The following is a 16,895-nucleotide window of genomic DNA, read 5'->3' as shown; positions in this document are numbered from 1 at the left end:
TGTAGACTCAGTGTGTCTGTGAGATCAAGATTTTCCTATATTGTCATCTTGAGCCAGAACTCCTTTTTTTGTGTTGTTTCTTTCCTTGTTTTTGGCTATTTTCTAGATAGTTCTGATTACCTTTGACTATCTCAGTTATTTCCGTAGGTCTTGGAGTAAAAGCAAAAATTAGAGAACCCACTAGAGTAGTAGTGGCGGTATAACCACTGTCTTTTATTTTCTGTATTTTGATGCTTTGACATCTGGGGCCTTGCTGACCCTGAAGGGACTACTCCTCCAGAGGTTAGTACATTTTTAGAGATAATAAACAACTCTCTCATGAGCACAGTTTTCAAATACAGAGGAGCCAATCCAGAGCTCACATTCCAACGATCTCTTTTACTGAGCTCTCACACTTAGGGCCATTTATCCACATGCCCTCATCACCCCAAGGCTAGGTACCAGATAGCTAGTAGGGACAGCCCCTATGCTACCGAGACCATTGACATTATTCAAACTAGTCCATCCTAAGCCTGCTTACCTGGCCCGGTCAGTTCCTTCTCACAGAAACCAAAATAAAGGCTCTCGCCCACAGTTCCTCCCTCTCCCTCTGCCCTAAAACCAGCATCAGTGCTTCCCTGTGTGGCCCCCAAGACACAGAGTGTCCTCTTTTCTTGGCAACTGTAATAAACTAACCTTTCAATGTCAGTTGTCTCCTGATCTTTTGGCCCTACTATACCTCTCGCATTCTCCTAATGCACAAGTCGGAGAAAACTACCCATATTGAAAATAGGTAGGAGAAAACTACCAATTCTTCTTATTCCCCATCTTTTTTTCTGCACTTGAAGAGATGCTATTTTTTGTGTGTGTGTGACTAGTAATTACAAATAATTTGTATACATAATTTTTCCAATAAGTTATCTTCCTACATAGATTATTTTCCTTTCAAACTCAAAAGGCAGGGGCAACGTGGTGAAGTCTGTGGTAGAAAATGTTCTGGTTCTGGTTACAAATATTGGCTGTTTAAGTTTTAACATTAACAACATTAACTAGAGACATTTAACTTCACATCTCCAAAGTTTGATCTTTCTATTTTTAACATGGGGTAATAATTTTAACCTAACAAGATTTCTTAAGCATGAAGTGAAATAACTTCCATAAAGTATCTAGTGAGTTCTTAACATTGCTCTAGGTTTTATGTGAATCCTTGGATTTGGATGGTGTCCTGGCTATCAGGGCTTCCCTAGTGGCTCAGACGGTAAAAAAAACCCGGGAGATCTTCTCCTGGCAATGCGGGAGACCTGGGTTCGACCCATGACTTGGGAAGATCCCCTGTAGAAGGGCATGGCAACCCACTCCAGTATTCTTGCCTGGGAAATCCGCATGGACAGAGGATCCTGATGGGCTGCAGTCCCTGGGGTTGCAAAAAGTCGGACACGACTGAGTAATTAAGCACAGCACCTGGCTATGATGGCTGCTTCACTAAGTCTGACGATGGTCACTGTTCAACTCATTTCCAAAACTACAGTAGGGGAAATTTTCACTGGACTTTCCCTGGCTTCTCTCTCTTGGAGGATGTGAAAGTTTGTTTGGAACTCCAAGGGATCAACATTTGGGAACTTTCTTCTCTCATTTTCACTCTTAAAAGTCTATTTCAACCTGCAGTGGTCTTTGAGAGTGGTCCTCAAACTATAGTGTATAGTTTAGTTTTTGTAAATATAAAAGAACCAACCATATAGGACCTCGTGCTTTTGCAAATAAAGTTTTACTGGAACACAGTTGCATTCTTTTGCTTATATATTGTCTATGGTTGCTTTCATACCCCAGACTGCAAAGACCCAAGGCCTGCAAGCCTAAAAGATTTACCATCTCTAATGAGGTGGATGAAACTGGAGCCGATTATACAGGGTGAAGTAAGCCAGAAAGAAAAACACCAATACAGTATACTAACGCATATATTGGAGAAGGAAATGGCAACCCACTCCAGTATTCTTGCCTGGAAAATCCCATGGACAGAGGAGCCTGGTAGGCTACAGTCTACGGGGTCGCAAAGAGTTGGACACGACTGAGCGACTTCACCTTACCTTACCTTAACACATATATATGGAATTTAGAAAGATGGTAACGATAACCCTGTATGCGAGACAGCAAAAGAGACACAGATGTATAGAACAGTCTTTAGGACTCTGTGGGAGAGGGAGAGAGTGGGATGATTTGCGAGAATGGCATTGAAATATGTATAATATCATAAATGAAACGAATTGCCAGTCCAGGTTCGATGCAGGATAGGATGCTTAGGGCTGGTGCACTGGGATGACCCAGAGGGATGGTATAGGGAGGGAGGTGGGAGGGGGGTTCAGGATGGGGAACACGTGTACACCCATGGCAGATTCATGTTGATGTATGGCAAAACCAATACAATATTATAAAGTAATTAGCCTCCAATTAAAATAAATAAATTTATATATAAAAAAAAGATTTACCATCTCATCCTTTGAGAAAATGTTTGCTGAACCGTGGTCTTGGCTGTTTGAAGCTTGGCTTCTTTCTGCGTGGATTAAAAATGACTACACATTCTTTGCACTGTTCTCATCAAGAGGTGGAGTTTAGGGGGAGATCCCTGGTGGTCCAGTGGATAAGACATCACACTTCCACTGCAGGGGGTTCCAGTTCCATCCCTGGTTGGGGAACTAAGATCCCACGTGCCTCATGGAACAACTGAAAAATGGGGTTGAGGGTGGGGAGGTATATGTGACATATTTTTTTAAACAAAGAGGTGGCGTTTAGGTCCCATCCCGCAGTGACTCTAAGCTTGGCCCTGGCCTGGTCTGGCCAATAAGACATCAGCAAGTGTGACAAAGGCTTGACTAGTGCTTTCCACATTGGGACTTGCCTTCTTAGAACAATTCCCTGAGAACACCCCCTCCGCATGCAGTGAAAGTCCAGTCTGGTCTGTTGGAAGATGAGAGGCCGTGAGGACAGAAACCAAGGCACTCTAGTCTACAGTTAGCACTGAGCGCCAGTAAGGAAAGAGAGGCCACCTCTGTCGTCAGATGAATGTAGTTCCATGTGACTCTAGGTGGTACCAGAAGAAACAGTCAACGCACAGAATCTTCTTAAGTTTAAAAAAATTTAAGACATTAAGTTTTGCCGTGGATTGTTCTGTAATTGCTAACTTACATGCTTTCTTTGCCCATCAAGGGAGAAAATGGCCACTCTGTACACAATTACTGTTAGAGACTAGCACTTTGACTCCCGGTCTGGACTTTGCTTGAGTCACATGGCGCAGCAGTGTCAACTTTTCATATCAGAGTATGCAAGGTAACTTAGGCAAAAGGTCTTCAGCTCTGACAACGCCTTTCACATCCTGTGGCACAAACCCTTTGCTGTCTTCCATGTATCTTACGAGGTTTGGGGAGATGGAAGGGATACAAGTCAGAAGGCAAATGTTGGTAACTGCTTTCAAACTTTGTATGAAATGAATGGTACTACTACTGCTGTTTTTGTAGAACATTTAATGTAATGCAGTCAATTCTTTATTACCTCTAATGGAAGGGTGTCCTAGCATGGTTGAACCAAATTCAATTAAAATATAATAAACTTTAATTTCTTGGAGTGATGGATGAGAAGTAGACTCCTAATGGCTTGAAGGAAATTCCCAGGTCTGGCACTGATTAGCTATGTATCTTGAGCAAGTTATTAATTTCTATAGGCCTTCAGTTACCTTATCTATAAAAATAAATTATTGATATTGCCTTGCATAGTTATGAGAATTCGTTGGCATTTAAGTTACTGAAAAGGATGGCCCAGTGTAGTGCCTGGAACCATGGAGAGTGGAGCCAGCATATTATGGTTATGTATGTAGGTTCTGAAGCTAAACTGCCTGGGTTTAAATCCCAGCTCTGGCACTTAATAGCTGTGTAATTTAGCAAATTAAGCTCTCAATGTCTTTGCTTATCTCATCTATAAAATGGGGACAACAGCAGCAGTTTAGAGTTGTTGTGAGGCTTAAATAAACACATGTAAATGACTTGGCACAGTAGCTGAAATAAGATTGATTGAAATAAATTGATAAGAGTTTAATAATTGTTAGCCAACTATTATTAGCAGTACACGATTGAGCCCTTATCCTTATCTCCTTATCTTCTATGTCAAAGCTAGGCCTTAAACTGATCATTTAGAATCCTTGTTTTTCTCATTTTATTGCTCTGTCAGAGTGTTATCCCATGAAGTTGGTGGTTAAATAAGGAGACATTTATTCAACAACCCCCAAAATAAGGTGGAAAAAAAGAAAGATTGTAAAGGTTTATCGACAAATGCAACAAGTTTTTGTTGAATGCCAATACTAAGTTAGGCACAGTTAGATACACTATTATCTTATGTGCTGTATCTGGCATAAAATAGCAAAGCTTAGGAGAGATTATTATCTATTTTGATGGCATCATTAACATATTTAATTTGTAATGGTATATCTTAGAAAAAAAAGTGGTTTTATGTCCATATATCTTCCAAGTTGCTACAAGGCATCTGTTGGATCTGAGAAACAGACAGCTGTTTAGATCCAGGCATGCAATATGACATTAGGATCAAAATAGAAAGGAAGGAAAATAAAATAAGGTTCAAAAGAAAATAATCTTATGATGACTAACATGGGACTTCTCTGATGGTCCAATGGTTAAGAATCTGCCTGCCAATGCAGAGGACGCGGGTTCAATACTTGGTGCAGGAAGATTCTACATACCAGTAAGGCAACTCAGCCCATGCCCCAGAGCCCATGCTCCACAACCAGAGAAGACACCATAACAAGAGAAGCCACCTCAATTCACACTGCAACTGCAGAGTGGCCCACACACACTGCACCTAGGGAAAAGATGTGCACACAGCAATGAAGACCAGTGCACTCAAAAATAAAAAACATAAATTTTAAATTTTAAAATATTAACATGTTTTGGGGGTACAACGTACCTGTACTTTACACAATAAAAACAATGTTCAACATAAAAAACAGTAATAAGAAACTCATATTCAAGTCAGCACTGCAGACACAGAATTAAAAGGGGAACTAGGATCCCACATGCCCAATGCAATGAACCCTGAGTGCCCCAGCTACTGAACCCACGCACAGCAACTACTGAGCATCAGTGCCACAACTAGAGAAAGAAGCTCGCACAAAAGGCCTGGCATGCTGCAAGGAAGATCCCGAGTGACACAACTAAGACCCAAGGCAGCCAAATAACTAAGCAAAAGTTTTAAAACCACATTCCATTTATTAAGAAAAAAAATGGGATTCAATCTTATGATTCCATTTGCCAATCTCAAAACAGAAAGAAGGATCATATTTTCCTGACTGGTCAATCAATTTAATGATTACAGGAAATACAAAGTTCTTTTGTAAATGACTCTGCTAATGATTGACTTGCATTTGAAAAATGCACGTCAGCTCTCTCCCTCTCCCATTTATCACCCTGCAAAAGAAAGGAAAACATTTAGAAACAGGACCTAATGTTCACGATCATTTGATTCCTTAGATAGAGCAATGGTTACTTATACCATAGGTTATTACACTATCATCAAGTGTATCAGGTAAGCAGATTAAGTGCTTTTGAAATCTCTCTACAAGTATCTACATCAGGCAAGAGAATATGGCTGTTAAGAACTTGGTTCTGATCAGAATTCCTTAAAATACTGCCTTCCTTTTGTCTTCTTTTGATTACAATTGCCTTTTGGGATGTGAGTGTTGGTCTCAAAAAGATGTACAGATAAAAAAGAAATAGCAAATGGGCTTACCACAGGAGAGCAACCAACTGTAACCCTATTATATCATAGGTGAGAGTATTATTGCCCGGAGAATCCCATGGAATAGAAGAGCCTGGTGGGCTACAGTCCATAGGGTCGCAAAGAATTGGACATGACTTAAGAGACTCAGCATGCACACACAAAGAGCTTTACGGGGCTTCTCAGGTAAAGAACCTGCCTGAGAATGCAGAAGACATGAGATGCGGGTTCGATCCCTGAGTCAGAATGATCTCCTGGAGGAGGGCATGGCAACCCACTCCAGCATTCTTGCCTGAAGAATCCCATGGACAGAGGGGCCTGGCAGGCTACAGTCCATAGGGTCACACAGAGTTGGACATGACTGAAGTGACTTAGCACACACCCATATGAGCTTCACAACCCGAATGTACTGCTTCTAGGTGAAATCAGAAAAATATTTTGACATCAAGATCACCAACAGGGACTTCCCTGGTGGTCCAGTGGCTACGAGTCCTCTCTTCAAATGCAGAGGACCAGGTTCAGTCCCTGATTGGGAAACTTGATCCCATATGCCCCAACTAAGACCTGGCACAGCCAAATAAATGAGTAAAAATATTTTTTAAAAAATCACTAGCAAATACGCCCTCCCTTTCAGATGACAAGTTATTTCAGCTTGGAGTGACCCTATTTAATTTATATTTGTATCTTCAGCACCTCGCACATAGCGCATGCTCAGTTGTGTCCGACTCTTTGTGACTTCATGGATTATGGCCCCCAGTAGATTGTGGCCTGCCAGGCTCCTCTGTCCATGGGATTTTTCAGGCAAGAATACTGGAGTGGGGTTGCCATTTTCTCCTCCAGGGGATCTTCCCAACCCAAGGATCAAATTAGAATCTCCTGTGTTTCCTGCACTGGCAAGCAAATTCCTTACCCCTGAGCCACCTGGGAAGCCCAGGGGGTCTATATACTTGCTCAGTAATAAATGACTTACAGTGTTATGTGCAATTTAAAGACAACAATATACACGGGCACAAATCTACCACTATAATAAAATGTCACGGTGTTTTCAACAGCTATGCATTTCTGTGCATGATTCCGCTTAAGAGGTTCCTAGGTCATTTTCTATAACTTGTATTTCCAATTAAGTCTTGGGAATCATGACATAAGATTACAGCACCTTGAGACTTTGCCTGCTTTAAAGATACTCGCTGAATTGTCTGGCTGTTTTAAAAGTTATTTTTAATCTTCCTTTCTTTTTAAGGAGAATCTTCATATTCTCTTATAGTATTCATTAATGTGACATAGTATCATTTAAGGAAACAATGGTCACAAGGTGAAAAGTCAAAAAATGACCACTAAAAATGGTCCCTTAAATTAGCATCTATTCAGTATTTGCTAGGTGGTAGGCCCCTTAAGCAGAGAAGGAAATGGCAACCCACTCCAGTACTCTTGCCTGGAAAATTCCATGGATGGAGGAGCCTGGTGGGCTGCAGTCCATGGGATCGCAAAGAGTCAGACACAACTGAGTGACTTCACTTTCTATCGTTCCGGTTGGAGAAGGAAATGGCAACTCACTCGTGTTCTTGCCTGGAAAATCCCATGGACGGAGAGGCCTGGTGGGCTGCAGTCTATGGGGTTGCAAAGAGTCGGACATGATTAAGCAACTAACACAGGCCCCTTAAGAACCTTCATGTACTGAATTATCTAGTCCTTCCTATGTCTCTAGGAGGTGGGCTTCATTGTTAGCCCCATTCTGCCAACAAGGAGTCCCAAACACAGAGGTTAAGTGACCTTTCCAAGTGATAAAGCCAGTAGTTGGTTGAGCTGGGAATCTGAGTCTTGGGTGGAGGGCTAGAAGAACAGAGGGTGGGGGACTTCCCTGGTGACTCAGTGGCCATGACTCCACGCTCCCAACGCAGGGAGCCTGGATTCGATCCCTGGTCAGGAACTAGATCCCAAAGGCCACAACTGAGAGTTTGCAGGCTGTGACTAAGACCTGGCACAGCCAAATAAACAAAGAATGGAAGGTGGCTGAAGGTGATTCACTGGATGGCAGTGCCCCACGGGGTCTGCCTCTTCCTTCCTCCCTGCTCTCCTGTGCTATGGGCCATCTTGAGGTCTGGGAGTTTACCTTTTCCACCCCTTCTATAAGCTACTCCATACCCTCCAAGAAATTCACTCCCACTTTTTAAAATTTTGCTTGTCACCAAGAATCAGTGTCTGTACTTACGTCTGAAAGGGCCTCGAGTCACCCAACAAGTTGACATACAGCTCACACAGAAACACAAGGGCGACTTCCTGCCCTCCAGCTGCTTACATATTATCTCAGAAAAGCCATGGTAATGACTGAATCCTTTGTCCTCCTGTGCAAGCTCTAAGTGAAAGAGAGCCAGACCTATGTGAGCTAGATCAGTGGAGAAAAAGGCTTAATGGAAGGCCCGGCATGGGATCTTTGGGGAGAGTCACTGTCATGGACAGCTTTTCATCATCTGCCCATCCCACAATCCCTTCTTCAAACACTGTCCCTCTCAGAACAGTTGATCCTGATGCACATGGTAGGCACTCATTTGTTGAATGAAGGAAAAACCGCCCATCTGAACAAAGATAAATTTCGACTAAATAGATTGGAATAAAATCTTTATCAGCTTCACATGAAATTACATGAACTCTACTCTCCCACATAGTTGAGAACCTTATGTTGTTTCATTTTTAAAAATTGCTTATTTACACAACAAAAACGATGTCCAATGTTAAAAACAAACCATACTTCTCTAGTTTTGAACTATTGAAATTAGTTGCAGAAGAGCTCATCTGATTCAATTTGATACTAGGTCTGTCAACTCCAAATTGGCACTTGCCATCTGCCTCTATAAGGATTAAATCATGAGCTGGTGCAGAAGATCAGCATCCTTTTTAGGCTCCTCTTATTTTCAACACCCCTGAAAAGAGTTCAAGGTGGAGATAGCAATGAGGCACTGTGCTCTGGGAAAACTCAGCAGAACAGGTCTTCAGATAGATATTTTCAGGAGCTGATTTTTATGAGCCCAATTCCTGTATCTCCTCATATCTAGAAAAACACTTAATCCTTCATGGTAACAGCTGCTCCTCGTGACTAGCAGAAAGCTTTTGCCAAAAAAAAAAAAAGGTGCTTGATTGCATGTACTCCCCCTTCACCAAAATCACATACTCTGAACTTCCCCGGTACCTCTTTGGAGCAGTTTCTCAGTTATCTTAAATGCTGTCTCCTGGACGACTATAGTCCTCATTTTGTCACAAATTAAACTCCCAACTCCCAAGTTGTGCCTTTTTTTTTTTTTTTTAGAGGGCAGATCTTTCTCAGATTATTCTATGCAATCTCCCAATCAGGCATGATGCTTGCAATAATACCCTTCAGCTGTCAATCAGTTCTCTGGTCTTTATTCAAGGCCCAAAGAAAGAAGAGGAAGTGAGATAAAAAGGATAGTTTTGCCTATGTTCATATAGTGGATACACTATATGATACATTCAAGACATTTAAGACAGAAAGGACACTTCTGCAACAGACTCTTTAATCTGGATTGTTAGTTTACTTCTGAGCCCTGATTTTCTCATCTTTAAGACAGATTCATTCTAGAATCTTTTAGTTCCAATGTTCTATGATTCAGTTTCAATAGATGCACACACTGACATGCTAATACATTTTGCTGGAAGTTGGTCAGTCCCTAACAAATCAACAGCCAAAGAATGCTCCACTTATTTCACATCTACACTTGAGGCATAAGCTAATGGAGGGCGGGGCTCCAAAAAGGCCTGAGTGAGATTCTTATTTTGGGCTGGAGCAATGCCTGGATGTAATAATTTAAACAGAGTCTAGGTTTAAATGTCATAGCTTTTTTTTTTTCCCCCTGACACTGCACAGTGGAGTCACCTGATGAACTGTTTTACTGCTGCCCTGTTCCCACCCTTAGAGATTCTGCTTAATTGATCTAGGTTGCAGCCTGGACATGAGAATTTTTATCAGCTCTCCAGGTGATTCTAACCTGAGAAAAAGGCGACTATTGGCATACAGCAATGATTGTCAAACTTCAGTGTGCATCAGTTTCCTGGAAGGATTATTAAAACTTATTTCTGGGTGCCCTACTAAATGTCTGACTTCTAGGGTGGAGCCCAAGAATTTGCTTTTCTAGCAAATTCCCAGGTAATGCTGATACTTTTGTCCAGAGACCTCACTTTGAGAACCATTGCCAGTAAGGAGGAGAAGGCAATGGCAATCCATTCCAGCAGTCCACGGGGTCTCGAACAGTCGGACACGACTGAGCAACTTCACTTTCACTTTTATGCATTGGAGAAGGAAATGGCAACCCACTCCAGTGTTCTTGCCTGGAGAATCCCAGGGACAGGAGAGCCTGGTGGGCTGCCGCCCATGGGGTCACACAGAGTCAGACACGACTCAAGCGACTTAGCAGCAGCAGCAGCAGCAGCCAGTAAGGAAGTATCATTGGTAGTGGCACCTGAAGTCCAGAGTTTAAATCCTGACTCTACTATTACCACCTATGCAATCTCAGGAAGCAACTTATTCTCTTTTCTTTACTGTCTTTTTAACAACACCTAGACCTGAGTTGTGAGGCATCAAGTGTTACCAAGCAGGCTTTAGTTCAGCACGTGGCATAGAATGCCGTTAACAGGTACTCAGTTCCCTTTTCTGTTACACATGGCTAGACGGTATGAGTAAGTTAGTAGCACTGGTTAAAATTTGGCAGGAAAAGGTAAGAGAGAATTGAAGCAAACAATGTCTCATTAGAACCGTATATATAACATAGGATGATAAATGTAGAGAAGTGTTTTAAGTAAATGTCTTAAAAGATACTTTCAATCTTTAAAACTTAATTTAGTAATTTAGGGGCAAGGAATATTAGATACAACTGACAGTGATAGAAATGTTAATTTGATCGACAAAGAGCATGAATGTTTTAATGACCTACAATGGACTCCAATACTTCACTTATAGTCATTTAATTATCTAGAAAATCAGAAATAAGAATATAAGTGGCATACCTGCCTAAACCTTTTAATGTATTGATCTTTGTTTTTTAATTAGACTGCAGCTGGTCTTAGCTGTGACTCGTGGGCTCTAGTATACTTTAGGCTCAGTAGTTGTGGTGCAGGCTTAGCTGCCTTGAGGCATAAGGGACCTTAGTCCCCCAACCAGGGATCAAACCTGTGTCCACTGCATTGGAAGGTGGATTCTTAACCACCGGACAACCAGAGAAGTCCCTATTGACTTTTGAATACAATTCCAGAGAAAACCTGAATTATTCAAGTGTATCAGAATCCCTATTATCCAAGCAAAACTTCTACCAATGATGTGATAGGTGTTTTTATTTACATATGCCAACACACAAAAGATGAAATAGCTTTCCATCCTGCTTGCCACTTGCTTCCTGTTGTATGTCTCAAGGTCCTCTCAGGAGTTAATGTTCAAACCCTGAGAGGAATCCTGGGAGGAAAGCAGGCCCACTGCAGAAGCTGCTGAACATCCCTCCCAATACAGGAAGGGCACCCGACGTTGCGCCTCCACAGTGGGGCTGGCTGAGGCGAGAAGCGGAATACTGTGAGGGTTTCTCCATGGAATCTATGAATGCAGTTGTCTAAGTTGAGTTTCAGAGGTATTAAACTGTTCAGGTCTGAAGGCAGAAATCCTCAGGATTGTTTACACAAAGTTTCTTCTTCTACCAATAGGTGACCCAGAGGCGAAGTCTTAACTGAGATTTTTAGTTTTAAAAGCCTTCTCTTTCCACTCTGGCCTGATGCCATCAACAGCTTTCTTTTTCTGAATTCCTTTAAAAAAAAAGTGCACGTCTTTGCTGCTGCATCCAATTCTGAATAGTGCCATTTCTTTTATTATTGTTCTCAACTATTACTTAACCTTAGGATATACTTTTATCTTCTCATCTATTTATGAATTCTCTTAACTAGACTGGTAATTTGACCTCTTCCTCCATAGAACTTTCTCAAGTGCCTCAATTCTCAGTAACCATCCCTTTTGTTGTTTACAATATAAATTTGACCCTAACTTGCATTGTCCTGTCTATGCAGGTAACTGTATACTATTTTATGTGTAAAAGTGTTCTCTTCCCAAATGGAACAAAAAAACAAACAAAAAAAAAACCCTTCAGGATGGAGGCTATGTATTTTACTTCTTTGTAGAAGTCGTAACAAACCTGATGTCCAACAAACATTTGTAAAATTCTTATCAGATTATCCATGCTAAAAATTGGACACAACTGAATTCTTGAGTCCTGAGGGAAAGTTTTCGTACTCTTGCTGCCAAGATTATGTAAAGCCTATAGCCTGCCAAGTATACGTAGAGGATGGAAATGATTTTCTTTAAGCCAGAAAATTAGCCTTGGTTCAGCTCTCATGAGTGCTTTAAAATCAACCTTCAATACCACAAGAACAGGAGGGTTCCCATCTCATTAGTGCCCTTGGTATTCCCTAATATCCATTCATCCATAAGTTTTCCCACAAAACATAAACCAAACTTCCAGAGCCCCTAAAACAAACAAAACTTTCTTCCCCTTCCTTGCAAAATACTTCATTCATTAAAAGCCATAACCAGTGCTTAAAACCTTTCAAAAAAAGAAAAATCAGCAATCCAAACCGTTTTAACTTGAGTTGAAGGAGAGCTGATTTCATGCCCGTCCCACTGGGGAGCAGTCCCTCTCTCAGAGGTTGCCTGTTAACAGAAACAGAAAGACTGGTAGATGGCCTGAGTGTTTTCACTGGGTTGGTTTGGCCTCATACTCTAACTACAGTCATTCCAGTTGATCCTTTAACAGGACTGTAAGGTACCAAGACAGTCACTAGAGCAGTCCAGAGACTAGTAAGATTTATGTTTACATCTCCCAAGTTTTTTAAAGACTTGTTTGCACAAAGCTGGATTATGGTATTTTACCTCAGTTGTCACCACAGGTATTATGAAGAAGAAATACTGTTCTAAGATTCTTAATTAGTTGCTTTAGTTTTCGTTTTTTAAAATGACTCAGATTGCTATCCTCTTTTAAGTCTCACTCTATTACTCTTGCTACATACTGAATTCTTCTACTGAAGACTATCACTTAATCCTTACAGCAGAAACCTAGAAACCAGAGTTGCTTTCCACTTCTTTAATTCTCCGTAAGGCATCACTATTATAATATCATACATGAATATGTACGTATATATATATGTGTGTGTGCGTGTGTGTATATATATATATATATTTGTTTTAAAAAGTAGAAATGTTCAATCATCTTTGTTTGATACAAAGTAGGTGCCCAAGTAGGTATTAATAGTTAGAAATTAAATAAAAGGCCACAAAAACTTCCCAAGGAAGATCATTAAAGAGAAAAATCCCTTTTTCCTCTTATTACAGCTGGCCTTTGATGCATGCCAGGTAAGAAAAAAAGGAATACTGCAGGGTGATGGGAAGACTGGATCTTTCCCATTTTTTGGGTTGTAGCTGAACTTCTATTGGTGGGTCTAGTAAAATATATAACTCTTCGTTTGTTCTAGGCAAGTCCTTCTTTCGGGTTTCCTTCAGACACTGCCTTTACTCTCCCATGAGAAAAATGAGGATTCAGAGATTTTGAATAGCAAGATTCTGGTTGGGTAGCAGTCTCTTGAAATCATGAGCTGGCTATGTAGAGGGAAAAGTTATGGAAGACTGGCAGGAGAGGGTGAGTGAAAAAGAGAAATGTATCTTCTTCTTTGGGAGCACAGGAAGAAAGCAAGTTTTTCAAAGTCGTTGCCGGTATCTCATGAAGGCCCAGGCTGCTACCATGGTGAGGGCAAACACTGGCAACAGCACCATAGTTATGGGAATACCACTTGGCTCCCCTTCGCCTTGAGGTCCTATGGGCCCATTCTGCACCTGTAACTGGAAGGGAAAGAAAAATGTTAACTCTAGTGACAATGTGTGTTTACCACAACTGCAGTGTCCAAGCTGACACGTTACCTGGGTCAGCAGTCTCTGCATCACTCAAAGCTGTGCGCCCTAAGCACTACCAAACACAAGGTGTCCTCTCTCTTTCCGGAGCTGATGCATCAATGTCACTGATTCTTGGGAAAGAAAGTCAGTCTGATGGAAAGGCATTTAACCTTGCTGTGCTACTGACCTAAAGGGACCCAAGTCAGATAAGTCAGATAACCTCTTCCTATTTCTGCACTGTCTCCACTAAACTATATGTATACCATACCAGGAAAATGAAGATATGAAATGAAGCCTACTGATCCTATAGGAAGCCTGGAAATTACTGGGCAAGGGCAGGGGTGTCCATCTTTCTAGAAACGTTTATCGAGAAAGATTTATCAGTAGTCAGCGTGTAATAACAGCAGATCTGAGCAATGGGACAGGCGCAATGCCATTATTTAGAAATACTTTTCAATTCCTGAAAGGTACCTACTCCTTCTGAAGATGGGGTCCTGTCCTTCATCCCCCATTCTGTAATTCTAGGCAAAGATAAAGGTGAAACTTATATGGAATGGAGGTAAAAGATTCAAACGTAAATAAGTTAAAAAATTTCAGATCCTAACAGTTATAATTTTCCATTGCCGAAACATTCCCTTTTGAGGCTGGTAATTTTTCTTCATTTCAGTCAATCTTGTAAAAGGTAGCCTCTCTTAACATCAACTTTTTTTAAAAAACCATTTTTAAAAATTGAAGTACAGTTAATTAATAATGCTGTGTTTGTTTCAGCAAAGTGATTCAGTATATACATAAATATATTCTTTTTCAGATTCTTTTCCATCATAGGCTACTACAAGATACCAAACAGAGCTCCCTGGGTTATACAGAAGGTTCTTATTATTTACTTTATATATAATAGTGTATATATGTTAATCTGAAACTCCTAATTTATCTCTTGCCCTGCCTCCACTATCCCTTTTGGTAACCCTAAATTTTTTTCTATGTTTGTGAGTCTCTTTCTGTTTCATAAATAAGTTCATTTGCCTCATTGTTTTTTAGACTTCACATATAAGTGATATGATACAGTATTTGTTTTTCTCTGATTTATTTTACTTAATATGTTAATCTCTAGGTCTATTCATGTTGCTGCAAATGGCAATATTTTATTCTTTATGGCTGAGTAATATTCCATTACCACATACAAACACACCCCATATCTTCTTTATCTAGTCAACTGTCACTGGACAGTTCGGTTGCTTCTATGTCTTGGCTATCGTAAACAGCACAGCTATGAATGTTGGGGGCATGTATCTTTTCGAACTAGATTAATATTAACTGGTAATAGATAACTTAGTAATTGTGAAGCTGTCTTGTTTTAGTTAGATTTAATTTCATTAGTCCATGAAATTCTGACCCCTCAAACTGAAAGACAAGACTGAAAAAACTACCTTTTCTATCTTATACCCCCCCTATAGCTTTCATTCATTTCCAGATGAGATGTCCTGAGAGAACACGCTCAATACAAAGACATGGCTTTTATAGGCCAATTCCTTGACCAGAACAATCTGTTTTGTTTGGAGTTATTTACGGATGTTTCCTTAAAAAATGAACTCACATGCCTTCAAAATTAACTCTAATCATATTAGAGTGTATGCCTATATTTGCTTGCCTTTGTTTGTTGCATATCAATACTTTCTCCCATGCTTTAGAAACATAGAAGGGCCAAGGCAGAAGCAGCTGAATACTAACGTCTCCTATTGACCTGGTTTCCTAATCTATCACACCCAGATTCTGCTTGCAACCCTGGCTGTTTCTCAGATCCTTCATGCCTTGTGCCATTTACACTTCTTTCACTATCTCCTGTTGAATTCTTCAGTCTCTGAAGCCTCACTCAGGAGTTGGGTGAGGCAAAGACAGCATCAGTTTAAGAGAGAGCAACTTTAAAGACACAGTGAACCTGTGTTATAAGTGCATTCCAAAGTCCTTCATGCTACAGGATTATGTCCACTCAGGCTTTTCTTCTTTTCATGCAAATAATAAAACACTAGGAACTAAGGAGAGGATATAGGGATAGGTAGCTGTCTTGATCAAATTCTGAATCTCATTTCTTTTCTCCTAGAGGTCCCCTTTGAGCATGAGGGCTTTGGTCAAGAGGATCCCCACGATGATAAGAAAAGTGTTTAAGATGACGATAGGGAAAAGCACATAGTGGATATCAAAAAACCCACCACCTCTGTCACTTAGGAGTTTCATAAATAAAAATGTTCAAGGGAAGACATATGTTTCCTCTACTAAGAAATAAAATGGGCCCAGTTATATTCTTCCCGATTTATTTTAATTTGGTTGTCAAGCTTTATCTTTAGGGCATATTATCTTGAAGCTACTGGGTTGCAAATGTAGTTAAGAATTTCCTTTAATGATTAGGAGAAGTCTCAGAACACCCTTGCCTATGCACAGATAATCTCTTCAAAAGAATGAGAGGGGAAGGAAAAAAGCCAAACACACTACTGAAGATTACACCACATAATTAATTCACAACAATGTCACAAAAACCCGGTGATGGCAAATGACACCTACCCTGTGCTGCACTCTCAGGGACACAGCATAGCCCGCATTACGGAAGAGGTCCACAGCATCCTGGTGCAGCAGGTTCTTTAGGTCTTGGCCGTTGACCTGTCAAAAACAGCAAGGAAAAGTAGTGAAAGATACAGAGTGTGAACTCTCATAAATCAAAAGATTTACTTACATGTGACCACAGATTTAAAAACAGACAATTCCAAGGGCTAGGAGAAGGGGTAAAGTTACTTAGAACTCAGAATAACTTTTTCATCTTCAAAGCTACAGGTCTTCCAGGTTACCACTCTATACCCTTTATATTTTTAATCCCTGGCATGGCCGGGCCAGCTTCAGCTCTAGAAATGTAACTCTAGGAAGCTCTCCTACAATTTAGTTTGATGTGGTATAAATCGACTAGCCTCTCCTATTGTTTTTGTTCTATTCTGAACAATTTCCACTGACTCCTTGGATATTCCTATCCTCCTCAAATTTACTAAAAAACATATTTCTGTGATGATACAAACTACTAAAAATGTTCTGGTGAAGCTGAGTCCTACCACCTAAAGGTAAGAGATACAAAGGGCCTCTGCTATCAACACTTCTCAGGGTCAGGAGTGACACTGGCCACAAGCAATACCTAGTCTATGCTGTACTCAAGGGATACGGTGTAGCCCACTTT

At 40.6% G+C, this 16,895-nt stretch overlaps 1 protein-coding gene across 1 annotated transcript in view; it reads right to left on the bottom strand.

Annotated features, from left to right (window-relative positions):
* Window positions 1-11,073: 11,073 nt before the first annotated feature.
* The window catches only part of LOC120852760 (synaptojanin 2 binding protein), a 40,032-nt gene continuing 34,210 nt past the window's right edge, over window positions 11,074-16,895 (bottom strand). The window contains exons 3-4 of the mRNA XM_040226176.1: window positions 16,238-16,333; window positions 11,074-13,630 (exon numbers count right to left, since the gene is read on the bottom strand). Coding sequence (XP_040082110.1) covers window positions 13,490-13,630; window positions 16,238-16,333 — 237 coding nt within the window. The 3' untranslated portion in view covers window positions 11,074-13,489. The remainder of the gene's footprint in view (window positions 13,631-16,237; window positions 16,334-16,895) is intronic.

Source organism: Oryx dammah, unplaced genomic scaffold, assembly GCF_014754425.2.
Source record: "Oryx dammah isolate SB20612 unplaced genomic scaffold, SCBI_Odam_1.1 HiC_scaffold_26, whole genome shotgun sequence".
NCBI lineage: Eukaryota > Metazoa > Chordata > Mammalia > Artiodactyla > Bovidae > Oryx > Oryx dammah.
The sequence above is the reverse complement of the archived record's forward strand: the minus strand, read 5'-3'. Positions and strand labels throughout refer to the sequence as shown.